The sequence below is a fragment of the Danio rerio genome, chromosome 17 (assembly GCF_052040795.2).
Source record: "Danio rerio strain M-AB ecotype USA chromosome 17, GRCz13ab, whole genome shotgun sequence".
Lineage (NCBI taxonomy): Eukaryota > Metazoa > Chordata > Actinopteri > Cypriniformes > Danionidae > Danio > Danio rerio.
The window spans coordinates 43305810-43327500 of NC_141037.1; the positions used below are offsets into that span (position 1 = coordinate 43305810).

General features: G+C 38.9%; 1 protein-coding gene and 1 long non-coding RNA gene across 7 annotated transcripts in view; one reads left to right on the forward strand and one right to left on the reverse strand.

Moving 5' to 3' along the window:
* Positions 1 to 215: 215 nt before the first annotated feature.
* LOC147833155 (uncharacterized) lies at positions 216 to 7444 on the forward strand. Its single transcript, XR_015513711.1, has 4 exons — positions 216 to 349; positions 958 to 988; positions 2867 to 2955; positions 7297 to 7444. It is a non-coding gene; the product is annotated as an uncharacterized LOC147833155 (long non-coding RNA).
* LOC797812 overlaps positions 7116 to 21691 on the reverse strand; it is a 299215-nt gene continuing 284639 nt past the window's right edge. For 4 of the 6 annotated variants that reach the window (XM_087290924.1, XM_087290925.1, XM_087290926.1 and 1 more), the window contains 2 exons: positions 13631 to 15026; positions 7116 to 8752 (listed from right to left, as the gene is read on the reverse strand). In XM_087290924.1, coding sequence (XP_087147050.1) covers positions 7786 to 8752; positions 13631 to 15006 — 2343 coding nt within the window. In that variant the 5' untranslated portion in view covers positions 15007 to 15026 and the 3' untranslated portion in view covers positions 7116 to 7785. The remainder of the gene's footprint in view (positions 8753 to 13630; positions 15027 to 21691) is intronic. The other 2 variants (XR_015513701.1, XR_015513702.1) reach the window with 1 other exon arrangement.

The window sequence follows — 21691 nt, forward strand, 5'->3', positions numbered from 1 at the left end:
TCATGAAGAACACCAGAGAATACTTCAAGTAAACTGAAATGTGTACTATGCAATACGTTGCCAAGTACAATAAAGAAGCATGAAATACGGAGACACATCCATCTGCTGCAACTATAAATTGGACTCGATGTCCTGCACAACCCAGATAATCTATCTGAATGCTGTTTGTAAAGATTATAACCATGTGAAGTATTGTTAATCTTATTATCCTACAGATTACATGCGTTGAAGTCTTTTTCGATGGCCTGGCCTGCAAGCGTCTCCTTCCCGGTAAGAAGGGCAGTGCTGACGTGAGTGGACATTTAGGACCCCGATTAAGCGGTGAGAAGAGACCTTGTTCTAATCTGGGGTGAATATCTCATGTTCATGCATATCCTTTTACCAAGACCTCTTTCCCATTTTAATCTCCCCAACTGCCAGAAAAGTGCTGAAACTGTACAACCTGCTGGTTTGAAAGGACGTCATGGCATATTATTTTTCATAAAGGTCACTGATGTGCAGTCTTTAGAAAAAAAAATGCCTTTGAGTATAATCTTCAAAGTTTAAATCATTTTCTGTTTTAGTTCACAATCTTAAATGAATAGTTCAAAATGATGTATTAAATAATGTTTTAGATGTGCCATTTGGTATTTGGTTTAGCATCTTAAGCTAAAGCACAAAATGCTGGAGAAGTCAATATGTTAGTGTTTTTAGAAAGTGAATCAATGATTATAAAATAAATTAAATGCAAATGCACTTCATCACATTTAAGCATTTGGAATTGTTTTACATTTGCAATGATTCAGTTTCCTGTCAACTTTACAGTGGGTGTATATAATGATACATGGGAAAGCATTTAAATGTATATGCAATTTATTGAATGCTATATCTAGATTACTTTTCTGGGGTAGTTTATTCTGTCTTTTTAATTTTATTTTTTCTGTATTCTTGACTTTTTATATCCCTGGCCCTTTTCAGCCCAGACTCGTATGGACCCCTTCGTATGGAGGTATGTTATTTTGCAGATTTTGTTTTCGCAAATCCACCAGAGGTTGCTGTATATGCATTTTCAAATCTCAAATTTCTCTCGCAAGTGCCATTCGTGGCTGCTGTTCTTGTGGAAATCCACCAGAGGCCATTGTCGATTGACTGACCGACCAAAACGCAACCAATAGTGTTTTCAAAAGCACTGATTGACCCGATCACCCCCTTTCCTAAACCCAACCGAGAGTGTTTTCAAAAGGAATCCAGAAAAGGAAATGTCTTGCTGCAGCCTGATTTTTACCACATTTTCAGGTCTTACCACGTTCTCACCTTGTTATTCAGACCACCTATTTTTTTTTTCCTCACCCTGGCCCTCACAATCATTACATACATGGAGGGGTGGGTTGGGGCAGATAGTTTCAGCCTGTGCAGTAAGTATTTGTGGATGAAGCGTGAGTGATTTGCTTGTGAAGTCAATGCAAAGATGCGATTAGACATTCTGTGGCGCCAATTGGGCATTTCATGCATTTCAAGTGCTTCTGACTGTAAAAAGTGTGAGCAAACATCTTACAAATGAAGCAATAGAACAGACAGAAAAGCAAGCAGCTTACAATGATGGCGATTGGTGCCAGGGTGATGGCCGCGGGAGGTGACTAGATTGAAAGACATTATTTTTACTTTACATCTATGGCCGGTATCACGATGTGCCTCAAACTGATAAATAATTTTGCTTAACTTTTTCTCTGCAGTTACTAAAAGAAAACACTTCCCTGCTTGCCATTAACAAGTTTTACGGTAATTAGTGTTTTAGGTCTATTACGGTAGGGGTGTCATGCTGGTAGACAAGAAAGATTAGCGAGTAAAGCTGCGGTCACACTGGGCTTTTCCTCCCATAGACTTCCATTCATACGAATGCGAATGCGCCATTCCAGAAAAACAGGGTCTTGCGTCAAGTTTCGCAGGTTGCTGCGGTGCATAGTTTAAGCTTGGTGAACTCTGACCTGCGAAATTGCATCACTTGATTGCTTGAGACCCATCGAGGATCAAAACATGACCACTCTGGGCAGAAATTTAAAATATGGAGCATTCGTTCACTTTTTAAATGTCTAATCATCTTGTTTAATCCCGCCCCTTTTCGCAGTGCTGTACGACAGAATTTCGCAAGCTCAAACTCTATTGTGACCGCAGCTTAAGCAGGAGAGTGGTGTCAAGGCTGTTAGCAATCTCATCAACTGCTCACATGGTAAACATCTTAAGATATTCAAACACATAGTTTATTAGGTAATTGGTAGATCTTCAGGTAAACAACATAATTGTATAATCACTTCTATTATTCAGTTGCTTAAGGATCCAAAGACACAAAGTAGACATCCATGGAAGAAGAATAGTTGACGAAGGAACGAAGGTGAAGAGAACCATCCAACTTTGATACCGGCTGATCAATGGAAGAATGAGATAGGTTTATTTAGTGTCCTTTGATTTGGGGAACAGGTGCAGATTATTAGAAGGCTAGTGATGGTTCGCGGGATTGGTGAGAGGTGGTTTGTGAGGGAGAGCGTTGATAGGAGGAGCAGGAATGAGCCGAGGATGTGACAAGGGGAAACCCCTTACGCATGTCATATGTGTGAGGTACATGACATCAAATGCTCCAGGTATGAAATCCAAGATAGATAAAGTAAGATTGTGGATACAAATACGGGTTATACAACCTTCCTTTGGCTTAATCCCTACCGTTTTAAATCTTGTCTTGACAAGAGACCAAAATAAAGACGCTTTATTTTTATTTGTGTCATTGTGTCAGATTGTACACCTAACATAGTAGCCTTTAATTTTTTATCTTGTGTTTCTGTTTTGCCTGCTTTCTGGAACCATTCTTCGCCTGACTCGAACCCTGTTGTGGCAGTCAACTCCTCTATGCTTCTCAAGATCGTCGACGTACATGATAAGCAACTAGACAAACTGGTAATAGTGGAAAAGCCATCCAACATGGAGGTAAGCGGTCAGCTGGTAACGTGAAAAGAAACAGACGCCATTGGTGGCATCATACCACCCCGTAGCGTTTGTTTTACAGATGAAATGTAGCAATACATAGCTCTGACTACATAATTCACACTCTCCAGAAATGTATACAGGGGTACGTTTTCACAATGAGCCTGTGTTGAGGAATTTAGGTACAAAATGTGTTTTGTTGTTAGACTTCAAAATAAAAACACTGAGCAATTTTAAATGCTCAATCTACAGTATATCCCTTTAAATAACTATAGACCATGACAACATGCCTAATTAAATGTGTAAAGCATAAATGAAACTCTAAGGGAGGTGGTATCTGAGGCAGCAAGCAAAATGATGGAAAATGCATGCATCTCAGTCATGGAAAGTGTTTGCATCTCAGTAGGCCATGTGTCTTATTTTAATGTTTTATGACTACTACAGTCACTTAATTAGTTTTTGTGCACCCCTAGAGTGCATTCATCTAATCTTTGAGGAATCACCCTTGGAGTATATTCATTAATAAGTACATCTTGCTGTGTGAATTTTCTGGAGAGAATGAAATCCCTAATTGTAATGACGTGAGTAAGACAAAAATCAGTTAGATATATAAGAAAGAAATGCACAAAACCTGGAAGGCTGAAAGACAAGGAGACAAAAAAGGAAACAGACAGCTTTAATTATGAATTCTGTGTCTTTATCTTGTTGTAGCAAAATCTTTTGAACACAGAAATGGTTTAGAATGATTTTATCTTTTTCATTTTTTTCTACAACTCCAAGTGAAAAACGCGACTATGCTGCTTCACATTTACGCGTATGTCATAACAATACATTAAAGCACATTCTCTCTCTCTCTCACTTTTTTTTGTGTTTTCTTTTTCTGACCAGGAAGATAAATTCTCTGTACAGATTACCATCATACATTCTTAAATGATTTTTATACAAAAAGTAGAAAGAATCATACCAAGAGCAGTAACAAATTATAAACAGTGAATGCAAATCTATAATGTGGCCCAAATTAAAAAATAGCACTACTACTACTACTAATAATAATAATGAAAAAATAAAAATAAAAAATAACTATGGTATGTTTGCTTATCCACATCTTTCCTGTATACAGTATATATATCTGTAATAGTAACACAATCAAACCACATACAGTGACACTGTTTCAGACAAAAGAAAGGCAATAAAACTGTCAGCTTTTCACAAAATAGAAAAATAAAGATTCTTTTAAAATAAGAAAAATAGACATTGTATGTTATGGGTAAAACTTCCTAGGAACACTAATCTATAACACATACTCTCTATAAGCAATATGATGTATACATTGATATTTTACAGACAATTAGACTTAAAATACTCATGGTTTTTATTTAAAAGATCCAAATCAAATCATGATGATTTAATAATGCACCTTCCCCCAAACTAACAAAAGCAATATTTTTGATCATAGAACACTATAATAGCATTGTCATATCATTCTGAGCTCTTTTCAAATGTAAGCATAGCATAGATGTGTTCATAGGAAGTATCACCACATTTTTCAAATGGTAAAATCTGACATAATGACTATACATGATTTATCCAGTTCTTAAACATCATGTAACCAACACCTCCATCAGAAGCAAGTTGCAGTACACTAATAGCAGGAGAGTCCCTGTGGAGCAACCTGAGGTTAAGTGCCTTCGCTCAAGGGCACAATGATGATGGAGAAGCTCAGTTTTTTCTCCAGTTTATGATGCACCTCTGTGTGAAATCAAGCTTTCCACCACCATTTGGCACTAGGAAAAGTTTCTACACAAAACTGTCATCCAGATCATTTCCCAAACGCCTGTCTTTCACAAAATGTTGTCTACCGTAACATTCTGACCTACATTTCAGTCTTAAAGGGATAGTTCACCCAAAACGGAAAGATCTGTCATGGTTTCCTCACACTTTACTGTTTCCAAACCAGCTTGCTTTTCTTTATTCCGTTAAACACAAAAGAATGTTGGAAAAATGTAACCATTGACTTCCATAAAATTAGTTTTTCTAACTATAGATAAAATGGTTACAGGTTTTTATAATAATAATAATAATAATAATAATAATAATAATAATTCCTTACATTAATAAAGTGCTTTTCTGGACACTTAAAGCACTTTTTACCCATATTTTGGGGGGAATCTCCTAATCCACCATTGCAGCTTTCACCCGGTTGACATGACGGCAGCTATATTGCACCAGACCACATGTCAGCTGATTGGTGGAAAGGAGACAAAGTGATGAATCCAATTATGATATGGGGATGGTTGGGGTTAAACCCCTACTATTTTTTTAAGGGGACATCCTAGGAATTTTAATGACCACAGAGAGTCAGGACATCGATTTAGGTCCTACTCACACTATGCCATCTGTACCGTGCACAGGCCCGTTTCCTGGATCGTTTGAGAAGCGTGAGTGCGCTGAATCGGGCTCAAGAACTTGGCCAGCCCTGGCCCGGTTGGAAGAACTGGGCCTGAGCGTGGTTCACTTAGGCTTTGGCATGGTACGTTTGTAGTGTGAGGCAAAACACGCCAAAGCCCGAAACTGAAAGCGAGACGTGACTTTTAAGGGACTGTTTCATATGGATTTATTATTCATTCTTACTGTTCAGTGAACGCAAACTACTGTAGTTTATTAAAAACGCAAACCTCTCACTGCACGACAGCTGCACGCCTTTAGCAGACCTCCTCATTCCTGCAGCACGAGGGCTTCATGATTATGAGCGCCTAAAGTGGCGGATCTGTTCGGCGAAATATCTGACTGTTTGTCATCGCATCCCTAAGGACTGTTTGGTGAAATATTTGACTGCATGTCACTGCATAACAAACGACTGAAACGATATAACTAGAGAAATCTCTACTGAGCTACTGAGTGAGTGCGCTTCTCACTGAACAGCACAGCAGCGATGACGTAAGCATGCTGAGGCCTGATTGTGGTGTGAGTGCGGGCCGTCGGGGGAGTCGGGAGGGGGGGACAAGCGTGCTTTGGCCCGGATCGAGGCAACTGTACCTTGTGTGAGTATGTCTTAATGTCTCATTTGAAAGATGCCGCTCACTGAGCAGTATAGAGTCCCCATCAATATACTAGGGCATTGCGCCTGATTCACATGGGGCTTCAAAGCTTGACAGAGGGCATTTATAAAGTTAGTCAGCAATCGGCTTCTGTCTGAGCTAGTGTATTTGCATACAGTGATGAAAAGTTGAGAAAGTCTCAACTTCTACAGTGAGCAACGCCACTGAAGCATAGCCGACACCCAACACTTGACGTCACCCATTCAAAGTGAATGGAAAGCATTGACGATGACGCCCCTTGTGAATGGGCTGTTAGGACTCAAACAGAACGCTGGTTGAGTGCCCCCTGCTGGTCTCACAAACACCACTTCCAGCAGCAACCTACAGTAGCTTTCCCATGTGGTCTCCCATCAAGGTACTGACCTGAGAGTGTGAGAGTTGCAGAGAGCTAACTGCTGGCTTTTTAGTTTTATTTAAAATATATTATATTGTGCTCAATTAAATAAAGAAAGTTGAGGGTGAGTATTTGGATGAATTATCCCATTAAGACTTAAGAATATGGATGTGTAGATTGCAAACTTAACTAATTAATGCTACTGTAACAAACTAATCTTACAAAGAGGAACAGAAAAAAATAATTTATAGTGTTTAGGGGTAATTACCTTACTAGATATCACAGAAAGCCATAATGTTTTATCTTATCATTGGAATAATCTTGGATAATATTGTTGCAATGCCATGGTGCATTGATAATACCAAGTAGACCTTATCAAAGATTTTCATATGCCATGGTAACAATTTCAAGGTAGTTGGAGAAAACAATTATATTATAATTAAATCTTATCTGGCACATCTTGGTAGATTATTTACTTCTCTTTTTTTGTGATGACTTGATTGGGTGTGTACACTTTTTTTAAGTAATATGGTCCTCAGCTAGACAGACTGCTAGTCTCTGTTTTCTAAAATTTGCAGTAATCTGTTCAGACAGCAACTTCCAAATGCAGAAATTAATGACAAATGTGATAGATGCACTGAAAAACAAATGAAATATAGGCACATAATGTCATGAAGCATCACCAACAATTAGTAGAATTTTGTTGTGAAATACATGTATGACAGACTGCGTTGTTTTTTTTTTGTTTTTTTTTTTTACTCACATGAATCTGACATATAAATATAATAAAAATAATCAACAGTGTGCAACTGGGGTCCAACATTGCAATAGAAGTAACAAAACCAAAAGAAGAACCTACAAAATTTCATTACATTTGCATCTCTTTCTTTCTTTCTGTTTCTTTCTGTGTAGTCTCACCTCATGGGAACGTTTGGTCCATTGTGATGCACATCCACATTAGCTGAAGAAAATCCTCTTGGCAAACTGCAGCGCACAGTTGGATAAACTCTCTCTTTTATTCCCTGCTTCTCTGAGATACCCCAACATCTCTTGTTCTTGGGTATTTATTCATATCTGCTTTAATGCTTGAAGGCAACTGGAGATATCCTTCATTCATGTCTCAATAAATAGGATGAGCTCTGGCCCTGTTTGAATCCCTATAACTCACAAATACATTAAAATTTTCTTTTTTTTTGTGATCAAATGAACAGAAGGACAATATTGAGATGAAAAATCATGCATTACACAGTCATGGCCAATGCTGAGGTGTCTTTTTATTATACCATTTGAGTCCTTCTTGACGTCATATGATACAGCAAGTTTGTATCCTTTTTACCCGAAAGTTCAAAGAATGCTTTTTCTTTTTTGTTCTCTTTTGGCAGAGCTAATCCAATGTCCCTGTCAGACTGTACTCTCCATGACCCACTCAGAGCTATCAAATGTCGCTTTATCGCCTTCCCCCTCACTCTCGTCACACTGCAGGAGCATGCCATTAACTGAGAGACTCCTCTTAGTCCAAATGTTACTGATGCGCCGTGGGTAGCTAAGGCACTGTGAAGCACCAAAGTCCCCCATGTCGAATGAGTGGCTGCGCTTGGGCTTGTTCTCTGATGGCAGCATCACAAGCTTTCCAAGCTTAGAATCTCCTCGGCCTAGCAGAGGCTCCTTGTCAGTGGGGGGTCTCATGGCCATTGCCATGGTCCCAGAGGAAGATGGTCCTCCTGGATCTCTTGTGGGAGCTCTCAAATCCAGAGAGGCAAATGCCCCAAGAAGGTTATCCAAGTTTGGCCGCGCTTTGGCTGACGACTGCTTCCACCTATGAGGCAAGGTGTTTGAATCGCCATGCCGGTTGTAGGACTCTACTTTCTCACATCCAAGTGTGTCTGCTGAGGAGGATGAAGAGGAAGAGATGCTACTCTGCAAGGAGCCACACTTAAACTCCACCACTTCATCTCGCATCACCACTACAGTTTTTGGTGTCTGTGGTGTAGGAGCACCATTGTTTAGACGTTGCGGAGCTTGTGGTCTCCCATTGGTCTGGGAGTAGGTGTTGCTCACAGTCACTAACTTTGCAACTTGCAAACCGCTGTTCACTTTGTAGCGAACCATAAGGATGACAATAAAAACCAACAAAGTGGCCACAATCACTCCACCAATCACTAAGATCATGGTTCCTCCTAGAAACTGACTGTGAAGTGACTGGCAGCGAGGAAACTCATCACGTGTCTCGAATTGCACACAGCCCACTATGTTGGTTGCAGTAAGTGTGGTGGCAGTGTCTTCCCAGATGGCTAACACACATAGATCATACTGCATCCCTGGCATCAGGTTGTTGACCAAAAAGGATCTGCTGATTGCCGGAATCATTCTGTGGATGGCAAAAGACTGAAATTAATACAAGTATCAAATAATGTATTAAAGGAATGTGTTAAAATATACATTCTGATAACTTATTGCTTTATTGTGGATGCATATGATGATCTGCACACTGGGAGAAGACAGTATTTAATCCTTTCATTATGATTAAACTTAATTGCTTAGAAAGGACATCATACAAACATTAGTTTAAGCAAAATCTACTACCACTATTAGTACTACTACTACTACTACTGCTAATAATAATAATACAAATCTTATTGCCTTAATTGTGAAGATTACATATGAATATATTTTATTAAACTTTTAATGTTTTGTCAACACTGAATCATATAAACAGGGCAACTGTGTAATCATACTTTTTTTTTTATAATTCTATAGAAAGTAAGTCATTACTTATGTATATAACATCATATTCCTTTAAGGTACATTTTGCAGTAATTTTCCACTTGACTCTGTAAAATGCACCTGGAGTACAGAGGACATAATCACAAGTGATTTTTTTTTCCATCTGATTAGTGCATCATTAAGTAGAACATCCTTTGCATATACCTGGCAGTGGATGTGGACTGAGAATACTAATTAGTGTGCAATCATTTATCCAGCTACCCTGCTCAGAAAAGGCTAATTAATTATATAGTGTCCAAGGCTTTTTTCTACGAACATGCCATCAAAGCCCAATGGGTCAGGATGCATAAGGAAAAACCACAGTGGACAGTGGGATGTCTCATGTGAGGTAAACAGATCCACTTCTGCTTGGTAAGACTTTTACAAAATGAGCTGCACCAGATCTCGGTGAATTATCTATTCCCTGATCCTCTAAACAAGATGTCTGCCTTCTGATTCAGATGCCTAAAAATATAAACTTCTCTGACTGAAAGCAGCTTCTGTTGATGTAGACCACCACTTTGTTGTGCACATGTATGGCCCCTGAGATCTGGAAGGAAATGTCTTAAAGCTAAAAACACAGACAACATCTCCAAGCATTTTATGTTCCACAAGAGACAGTGTCCCTCTATAGACCATGTGTTTAGTGACCTTCAAATTCCACTCCCAGCATGTGAGGGAAGCATCCATTGTTACCATCATGCAGCAACAAGTTGTTCTCAACAACAGTCTCTGGGACAGGAAACAAGGTTACCTTAACTTTTTTTAGGCTTGATGGCATCACCATGAGACCTTGAGCATGCAAAACTGCCACCACTGAAAAAGTCTTATACACATTAATCTACAATATATTCCATGGGATGCCGGTGCCAATAGACCCAACATTTATTACCAGCATAATAGTCAAAAGTTAATGGCAACATTCTAAAAATGAAGCAGCACCAAATCGCATTGATGAATTTATAGTTGCTCTGATGTATCATCCAGATACATTAATATCTGCATTACTTAAGGTTGTAATGGAACCAGCATTGAATAACTAAGAGACTAGAAAGGTAGACTCTGGGAAATTCCTATTCTGAGGAAGGATGTCTAAAGTGAAGTTTGCGTCTTTGGCATTTATCACGACAAGCCTCTTTTCCTCTTTCGTCCTAATCCTCTATCCTTGAAGAATGGATATTTTCAATTTGTTTGGGCCAAGTGTATAATTAATTGACAGATCTAGAATCAGATTCAACCACTCATCCTCCTTCAGAATAGTGAATTTCAGCTAAAATACCTGGATTCTCTCTCGTGTGGGTAAACATTCTGTGGTCCTTTTACACAGGATAGTCTTCACCTCTTCCTGCATAATAAGAGCTTTACTCAGGATTCATCAATATTGAAAGAACCCCATTGTTAAAGTAGTTAAAATGTTGCTCCGAAGCAGAAAACCAGAGGGTCCTAACCAATCTGATTCTTTTTGAGCCCTTCTTAGAGATAAACAGCTGGGCTCTGGCCAGGACTACTCCCACAAGGCAGTTCCACAGTCACAAAAGCAGGGTTGAAGAAATTTGTGGAACTCTGCCTGAGAAGTTCCCACTAATGTTTCATGGTAACTGTGTTAAATGATGCCTGGTAGTTTAACTTGAGCATCCAGCAAAGATGCTATGCATCCCTACTTTTGTGTGACAGTTTAGGCCAGAGATGTCTCTCTCTCTCCTGACTCAAGGACGGCCACTTTATAGGCTCCATTTAACAATGGAGAGACAATTATGTGGCCCAGCACAATTATTTAATAGCATCCAAGCCTACTCCGTCCCCTTCATGTCTCCAATTTAGCATGTTATGCTAACGTAGTCATATTGCCTGACCTTTTGCAACATTTTCTGTACCCCCAGACTTGATGACAGTTTTAAAGACTAGAGGGTCACGTTGTGGGATTTTAGTATTGATTACTAGATTGGCACTAAATGATGGACCAGATTTTCCTCACAAATCTATGCATACCCATACCTCTGTAAACCCATGATCATAACACATTTGGATGCACCAGGGTTATAATCATGAGAACAGTATGGTTATTTTATGATTTGGTCAGCTCTATACAGACAACATGGAAGTGCCCAATGCAGAGAAAACAGTCTAGGTTCAAGGAAATGATTATCAAGTGCATCTTTAACTTGTGTTTTATTTTTCTTCTAGAAGGCAAGGGCAGAAAAAGAGAAGTGCTCATGTCCAACACCTTCACTAGATCCATTTGTACCATAAGATCTGAGTCACCATGAGCATGAACCAAACCAATGAAGTGCAACTTGCCAAGTGCTCAAAGTATGCTCAGTGGGAGCAAAGTACTCTCTGGGAGAGTTTATCACAGTGCTTGTTGTTAGCTCCCTTAAGAGCTGCACAAACATGCTCCACTCCCACACACTCGACACAGAGCTTGTGTGTGTGTCCCCTTCTGCGATATAATGAGGGCATGAAGGCACACACTGCCTGTATTGACCAGTTGTCATTATATGGTGTGCTTACACAAAAATAAACAACACTAAATTGGCATAAAGTTTACAAAGAATGTTTGCTGGATATCCAAAGAGCTGAATTAGACTTGGTTAGGTCCAACCCTAATCAAACACAACCACCTAGCTTTCAAGTGCTCTTGAAGACACTGATCAGACTGTTCAGCTGTGTTTGATTAGTGTTGGAGCAACACTCTACAGGGACCTCCAGGACCGAGTTTGACCATCCCTGTGCTCTGTCAAGACATCCTGTCATACTACTGGATGGATTTGACATGTGCTTTATGGCGCAATCTTGCAGATTTATCCTCAAAGTCTTCCCTTCTGATACAGTTGAGTTAACTCAAAAGGAAACATATTTTATGCTCAAGATATCCTTTACTGCACTGTAACCACATCTAGCATGGTGGTCTGACACATTGTCTATGCTAAGCCTCTATGCCAGCAAGTCCATTACTCATACATAATTGCTTTCCCATCACAGGAGAAGACACTACATTCAGTGGTGACAGCTTTACGAGAGAGCCCAACCTTTTTTCCACTAGAGCTTTAGTGATTGATTTTTTTTCTTTGTAGTTGCTAGCATCCAGGTTAACACTACTATTCCACGTCAGGCGGAAGATAACAGATCCATGCAATCCAACCGCATGAATTTATTTAGTAATAAAAAGGCAGCAGTAAATAAACAGCAGGCTCATTTTGTGTAGATTATACATTGTACTCTTTCCAAAACATGAAAAGCTCTGTTTATTTTAAGACAAAGAAACAAAACAGCCTAATGATTATGCAAAACTGTTCATATTTAGACTGTTTGTGAAGGGAGCACACTACTTTGAATGCATGTTTTATGTGGATCATATATATATATATATATATATATATATATATATATATATATATATATATATATATATATATATATATATATATATATATATAATGCAAACAAACCAAGATAAATAAGCTAGAAAATTTATAAATAATTAAAAAACATATTTAAATAAATGTATACCTGATGCAGCTAAATTGACTGCATACTGGCTTTCACTAGGCATTTTTAAAGAACCAACCACTGCAATTTTCATGTAATAATGGCTATCATTTCCTTGACTCAGCCACATAATGGTCCTATTTTTGCCTGGAAATACTCCTCAGACAAGAAGAAATATAAATTGTTAACTGCTGCTGGTGAGTTTAGACATAATTTGTAGCTAACTGATTCCAGAAAGGTTAAGTGAGTCAGTTATTAAGATGGGCTTATAGGGAAGCAAATTCTAATAGGTAACTGCTTAAATGTCACTGTACTTTCTATCCTCTAAATGGCCAGTGATTCTACAAATGTGACATGCTTACCACTAGTGGTATGCAAGCTTCCTTATAATAATATGCAAAGGAATTACTGAATAAAAAAATAAATAAAAAAACTTTTTTTTTTACTCGTAAGTTCAGTGTAGTGTTAATGTTAGAACTGTATGTACAACATTTAAAGTGGTTGCCAATAATACCTATTCTTGTTAGAAAAAAAACTCTACTATTAAAAAACTAGTAAAAAAACATCATGGTAACAAATATACAATCAGTGGTGTAGCGGGGGGCCCCGTCAACAACTCCTACATGGAGTTAAAGTCCAGTATATTTGCTGCATAAAATTAAAGTAATGCAATAAAAATTGTTTATCGAAATTAGATGTAACATAAAACTCTAATGTACATAACCGATAAGTAAAAAAAGCATAGCAATTAAAAAAAAAGCATAAAAAGTGAGGAATTATGGAGAAGTCCATTAACAGTTGTTTATTGTATATATTATGAAAACTTACTCTTAACCAGTTAACCAGAATTTTTACGGCCATTTTTTAAATTGAGATACAATCTATTTGTCTAATTCCAACATATATTCAATGAGAAACTAAAAGAACTTGTGCCTAAAGTATGTGCCTAATCAGTCTCCAGTTGTTTAAAGGAAAGGAAACATAGAATATTTACCTATAAATCAGGACATCATCCTCCGAACAGTTGTATTGCAGCTGGTACATTTTTACTTTGGGCGATACTTTGCTAACCATCCACTTGATTAGAGCAGAGACTCCAGTGACCTCTGACACTGAAACGACTTGCTCTGGCTGGGCTTTGGTCTCGCCTTTACTGGTTTTAGTGGAGCTGGTGATGTCAGATAGTCTGGACTTGGGCTGAGATGTGCGGTTAGTTCCATTGCTGAGATGAGGAAGCTGGATGATGGAGAGTTCAATTGAGGCTGTTGATTCTCCTGCTGCATTTGCAGCAATGCAAGTAAATGTCCCATAATCCTTTGATGTGGTGATTGCAATGTCTAAAGTACCATTTTCATACACAGTAGCTCTGGATGAGTTGCTTATTAGCCTGTCATCTGGTGCAATCCAGTGTATAAAAGGCATAGGGTCACCAACAGCTTTGCAGCGTAAACTAGCCGTCTGTCCTTCCAGGACCAAAAGCTTATGGGTGTGTTGAGTAATTAATGGTGGTTCACAGACAAACTCTTCCTCTCGAACATACCAAAAGTAACGACCTTTGAGGCTTGGAGGGGAGGCACAGGTTTCCATATCATCCTCCCTCTCTAGGCGTCGCAACCATAAAATCTCACAATTACAGTGAAGAGGATTCCCACCAAAGCTGAGAGACAGAACAGGGGCAAATGGTGTACTGAGAACGATGTTGCTCTGCGATCGAGCAAAAATAGGATCTGGTGGAAGCTTCTGGAGACGGTTTGATGTAAGATCCAGCCTTGCTAGCTTTTCAAGATCAGTGAAAGTGCCCTCAGCAATGTGGTTGATGAGATTGTGGTCAAGACTCAGCTGGTGTAGGTTGAGCATCTTGCGTATGGCGTCCCAGGGAATGCCCCGCAGGTTGTTGTAGGAGAGGTCTAGGTCCTCCAAGGTGAGCAGCAGGTCATCGAAAGTTTCTTTGGAGATATGTGTAAGCTGGTTGTTGTTCAGGATGAGGTGTTGCAAGTTTACTAAGCCTCGTAAGACATCTGGACCCAGCTCTGTCAAACGGTTGCTATCCAGGTGCAACGAACGCAGAGTTTCAAGATCCACAAAGGAGAATGGCTGAATGAAGCTGATGGTGTTTCTTGAAAGTGTAAGGTCCACAAGGCCTGTCATGTTGGTGAAGTCTTGCTGAGTAATTTTAATGATGTAATTTCCTCCAAGGCGTAATTCAACAGTTCTTCTGTCAATATCAGGGGGCACAAACAGCAGACCTTTCGACGGGCAGAGTGTACCCAAGGACTCCGACAAGTTCTGACAGACACAATATTTAGGGCAGGCGGTGGTCATCATCACTGCGCTTCCTAGAAGAAGGAGGCTGCAGAGCACTTTGGCCATGGTAAATCACAAACAGGTACCTGGACAGACAACAAGAAAACACTGGTCAGTTCATCCTGTTTTATTCACTACTGATTTACTGCATGTAATAACATCTGATTAATACAATTTTCATTATCAACATTTTATTTTGTTACACTTTATGAACTAATTTTAAATTAGCTTGGGCTTTTACTATCTTTTGTGCATCCAGCTATGGCTATATTTCTGTACTACACAGTATTTAAAAAATATTAATATATATGTAGTGCGATGCCGTGGCGCAGTAGTTGGTTTCCTCCGGGTGCTCCGGTTTCCCCCACAGTCCAAAGACGTGTGGTATACAGGTGAATTGGGTGGGCTAAATTGTCCGTAGTGTATGTGTGCGTGTGTGTAAATGTGTGTGTGTGTGTGAATGTTTCCCAAAGATGGGTTGCGGCTGGAAGGGCATCCAGAAATGTGCTGGATAAGTTGGTGGTTCATTCTGCTGTGGCGACCCCGGGTTAATATATATATGATATATATATATATATATATATATATATATATATATGTGTGTGTGTGTGTGTGAAAATAATACTCTAAACAATGCACGTCATCTATGTTGATCTTAGAACATAATTTTTGTTTGATATCCAACCTATTCCCTACTTCTAAACCTAACCATGTAAATTACTGTAAATTATTCCCAAAATCAGAGGGGAATAATAGTTGGAAACCATCATGTAGAAGTGCATAAGTCTCGTAAGCCTAAACTTAACATGAACAATAAATGTATCCATTGATTCTGATTCTGAATGTTGTTGCACAATCAACATAAACGTTTATCCAGGAAGATGCCCTAATTGGTGAAATCAGGTTGGTGCTAAACAATACTCTAAAAATAATGCTTTGTGTCATGGTGACCAGCAATACAGCCTGTGTAGATCACTAGCGCACAACAAATCTGCTGGTATATGGACTACAAGATCCAGTCATGCACCACACACACACACACCTGTTCCAGATTCCTATTACACTGTAATATGCATCCACCCTTTTTGTTGCATGTTCACAATTTATTTTTATTATTTGTTAGCCAGTTATGGTAAATATTAAAGGTTCTAAACCCTCGATTATGCTTATTCTTCAACTCAAGAAATTATAATATTTACTGTACGATATTTAATTTGATAGGTGTCTCTCACATTGTCCCAATGCAACACTAAAAGTTGAGCAAAGCAGGTGGGTCTCTCCAGTACTCAAGTGCACTGCAAACTGAACATAGGTAATGCTATAAGTAACATTTACATTGATGGCAAAAAAAAAAAAAAAAAAAAAAAAAAAATATATATATATATATATATATATATTTTTTTTTTTATTTTTTTTTTTCAAAACATAAAATATCTTATATTTGCTTATACATATCTTTTGAAGGGTTTGGCTTATTACAATTCTAATGACGACCTTAATTACTTTAAAGAGCCCTTATTATACATTAAATATTTGGTTGAATGGTTAAAGGATCATATTTTGGTTGAAAGGGTCTCCAACAACAGTCTAATATGCATGCAAGGTCAAAAAACACTTTCATAGTCTTATAATATGCATTAATTTTACCAAATTATCCCAGCGACTCCCATATGAATCGTTCAGAGATTCATTTGTTCCCAAACTACTCCTTAGCATGAAGCTAATCTGCGCTGATTGGACAGATGACAGCTTGTTGCGATTGGTCAACACTGACAGCATTCAATACAAGACAGAGTGTAAAGCCCATCACAGCTTATCAACAATATAAAAGTAGTCAGAGTGCATAGTGCATGTGTGAGCAAATCTGCCAACACTGCCAATATTGTTTTTCCCAGGAGTCTCCCTTATTTCTGACTCGACTCCAGCCACCCTCCCAATTTGGTAAGCGGCTGAAACATGCTTCATAGTAGTTACTAACACTATACTACACAGTACCTGGTTCTCACCATGCCGGCCCATTCATAGAGGGGACCTAGGCGGCGTCCACGAACCCCCCGGTCCTAACTTTCATCTCCAACACCCACCCCCTCCCTCCCAGTCCTTGCTTTCATCCACGAACCGGTCACTGTTTTTTCACTTTTGGGTTGAGGGCGGCCTGATCAACGTTCGCCTAGAGTGCCAGTTCAGCTTGCTCTGGCCAAGAGTGTTATTCAGACTCCTCACCCCGAACCTAATCCACACAGTGGCAAAAGCTGAACTATTTTGAAACTTGACTGCTGCAAGTGTGTAAGAACAGCTGATGATGGCCATAACAACGACAAACGGCTGTGGAACGCAAGCTCTCACACGCAATTAAATCTGTAAACAAAGCAGCACGTGTTGCATTTTCAAAGTGGCATTAGACGCGATAGAGAATATAAAGAGTTCACCAGCTACAGTCCAGGCGGTCACAAGTAATAAAACACAATTTAACACATAATTTGCAAGCTGGAGAAAACAAGAAGGCAACCATTTTAATTGCACTTACTTACACTTATGAAAATCCATGTCACGCCGAAATGGCTAAAGACTCGTTATCAAGACGATTCATTTAACGTACTAGGAGTCGACTCTTATAAATGAATCAACCATAGTTTTAAACACTGTGCAGTTTTAGATTAAGCCTTAGTTGAATATTTCACTTCACTTAGAGCTTTGTTACACACTCCATGGAAGATCATTCTTGAAAACCCATAATTGGGTCTCTTTAATGATTAATGATAAATGCGCTATGAGTTGCTATTGGACCTTAATGATTGCCATTTGTGAATATAATTGTATTATTATTTATTCATAAATTCATTCATTTATTTTCTTTTCGACTTAGTCCCTTTATTAATCAGAAGTTGCCACAGCGGAATGAACCGCTATTGTATTATTAATATTTATTTGATTTTTATGCCATATTAAATACCTGAGAGGATACTTGGCTATAAGATAGTGAACTCACTCTACCTTCAGGGGCTTACTGAACTGTAAGAGCTCCATACCTCTTGACACAGAGAGAACGTATGACTGGGCTCTGGCTCAAACGACAGCCCATAAGTCCTGTAGACATTTGTATCATCAATTCCAAATATACTCAAAACTTAAATCAATTTTAATCAGTGCTCTGCCAGACTGATTCTCTAATGGTAGGGTAGGGCTGCTGGAGCTGTTTGAGGTGTCTGCGAGGAGACGGGTGATTTTCATTTCCAGGCATTAAAGGATAATATTTCTCCCAGCTAGCAGAATTCACCCAATAAATCATAGTTGTTTTACCAATACCTTCAGTCTATATCTTCTTTCCAAATATTCCCTTAAACCTCAGTACGCAGAGTTCTTTCTTTCAAAAAATAAAACGAAGAGCAATTGTTTGTCTGTTTTCAAGCACTTTCTTGGCTATTCTTAAAGAGCCCATATTATACATGAAATAGGGTCATATCTTGGTTGTAAGGGTCTCCAACAACAGTCTAATATGCATGCAAGGTCAAAAAACACTTTCATGGTCTTATAATCTGCGTTTATTTTTACCTAATTATCCCAGCGACTCCTGTATGAATCGTCCAGTGATTCATTTGTTCCCAAACCCCTCCTTAGCGCGAAGCTAATCTGCGCTGATAGGACCAATGACAGTCTGTCGCGATTGGCCGACTGGCCTAAGTCAGAGAGTAAAATGGCCAATAGCTAATCAGCAATATAAAAAGTAATCACAGTTCATACACGCTCGATAGTGTAGGCGTGGATTTTAGCTGCCACACACACACAAAAACACACACACACCTCCGGACTACAACGATCCCGCTTCCGCCCGCACCCGCCAGGTTTTAGCCTTAGAACCCGCCCCGTTTTCTGCCCGCCGCGCCCTATCTCGCTAAAGAGCGGGGGAGAACACAACCAAAAATCACCCAGCTATACAGTCCAGACAGCCAAGCTGTCTGTATAAACACACACACAGCACCAAGCACACAAAGCTCTCGCTCGCGCTCTCTCTCTCTCTCATACGCGCGTGTGCGCACTAACACACATACACACAAGCACCAAGCAGACACATCTTTCTCATTCGCATAGCAATATCCGTGATATTGCTAGACAGCCCGCTCCCGTCCCAAATTAAACCCGTTACCGACCGCTCCCGCTATTTATTCGGAAATTTATTACCGCGCCGCAGAAATCTGGTGCGGGGACAGACCTCTACCACGGAGCTCCATAAACAAAGCAGCACGCTTCGCGTTTTTAACGTGACTTTGCACGCGATAAGAGAATATAGCCAGTTAACCTGATACAGTACACTCGGTTACAAGTAACAAATCACAACTAAATACATTTGCAAGCCAGAGTCAACGAGGCCACAACTTTAATCGCAAGTACTTACACTTGAGAAATGGAAACCCATCCTGACGTCCATCAGTAAGTTACTCTTTACTGATCCTTCCTTTAACAAACGCAGATGAAGTATTCTTTGTAGCATGTAGCTTCCAGTAGTTTCCAACTGCTTGGCTATAATGCTGATGTTTCATCTTTGGGTAGAGACTCGATATAATATCCATCTGCAGTGTGACTTTAATCGACCGGCATGTTTGTGTGCGTGTGTTTGTGGGTGGGTGTGTGTTTGTGTGTGTGTGTGTCTGGGTTTCTGCGTCAGAGGGCGGGGCCTCAGGTTTGAAATCTCCCGGGTTTGCGCGTGCACGTGAATAACTTGGTTTCGTTCGTACGTCATGGCGAAACACCTAATGCCTCGGTATCAAGGCAACTCGTTTGAAGCACTATGAGTCGACTCTTTTATAGATGAATCAAACGTTTTAAACACTGTATTCTTACAGATTTAAGCCTTAGCTGAATACTTCACTTCACTTAGAGCTGTGTTACACACTACATGAAGGGGAATTTTCAAAAACCCATAATATGGGCTCTTTAACTTTCCTGCATTAGCATGCTTTCAAAAGAAGCATACGTATATGAAAACAGATTTTGTAGAGGGCAACTGACTCAGAAATTACTCGGTAGTTAAAGTTTTAGAGTCAAAGCAAATCATCAATATGTTTATGAAGCGTAATGCCGTGATTACCCAAACCGTGTAATCAAAGCAGTCTGCAACAAAACAAAATAAATTGTCACATCCAGATGAAGGAAAGTTTTCATTGACACCCTGACAGACATGCAATCAGTGTTTAGTAATTCTAGATATTTTTGGCAGGGCTGCCTTTTGCTAGAAAGCAGATTAAACATAGCATGTCAAGCAATTTCCCCCTGTTATTACAAAAGAAAGAAACAAACAACAACAACAAAATGGAAAATTAGTCAGCAACACAAAACCCTGTAGCACAAATCGTGTTTGGGTTATTACCCATGTTTGGGTTAAAATTGGGCTTTATCACCTTGATAATTTGCACCACAATGCTAACTTGCTCTGGAGCAGATTCTATTTCAGGTTAGTAAAGTAAAGTGGCATGCACACAAAAAATGCTAAGTTGCACACAATTACTTTCATGTCATTACAACGCAAATCGATTAAGTTAACTTAATGGCTTGTACGATTTTAGTTGACTGAACATAAAAACTAGACTTCATGTGGCTGAAGTGTGTCAGCAGTTCCTGCAAGATGTAGACATTGATGATAAGGACTGGCCCGCCCGTTCCCCAGACCTAAAATCAAATGAGCAAATCTGGGACATCATGTCTCGCTCCATCTACCAATGCCACATTGCACTACAGACTGTTCAAAAGTTTGGCGGATGCTTTAGTCCAGGTCTGGGAGGCAGATGTAACACATACTACTGAGATTCATTTTCACATTACAGGACATTACATCAAAGTTGGATCATTACCATTTCCATTGATAATGTTTGTGCGAAGCTTAGTCTTTGACCCAGAGTGTGTTGAAATAATTTTATAGAACAAGCTAACTAACACATAATTACTGTAGAAAATCTTTGTGACATGCTTCCTGAAGCCCTGCCCACTGTTTGTTCAAACCTCTCTGATACATGCACTGAAGGCCTACCACATGGTTCACAGCTGCACGCTATCACCCTAATCATCAACCCATTAACCCTTAAAGACCTAGAGGTATTTTGTGGGCACTTAATAGGCCTATATTATTATTTTTTTAAAAGCAGTTTTTATTTTTATTTTAGCAGTCAGCCTCAAGTGTTATATATCATTTTAAACAGGAGAACCTGAAGTTTCAATCTGTATCATTTAAAGGTCCAGTCTAAAAAATTTTTTGGTCCAAAAACATATGAACAGACAGAAAATATTCCAGAATTTTCCAGAAACGATTTTTTAAAAAGTGGCATTTTCTAGTTGTTACAAACAAAACCTTATGAAGTTTGTTTTTCTTTCTTTAGAAATACATGCTATGATGTTTTATACTTCCAAAATAAATTTTGTCTACATCCACCATTCCCTGAGCAAGTTATAGCAATTTATTTCAATGTTATTCCAAGGCGTTTTTCAATGGGGGAAAAAATGCATTTATTTACTGACAATGTATTTGCCCAAAAGTTTTGGGAATGAACTAAACAGAAAAAAAAAATGTTACAAAATAACAGAACAGTGAAGCAATTTTGACTTTTTCCAAATAATATATTTTCAGTTACTATAAACAATACCACTTACAATGAACAAATAAAAAAATAAGAAAATAATAAATAATGCGTCAAAGTCCAAATAAACATGGTGCAAATCCTCAGTAAAAAAATTGATATAAATATTTACTATACTATAAATA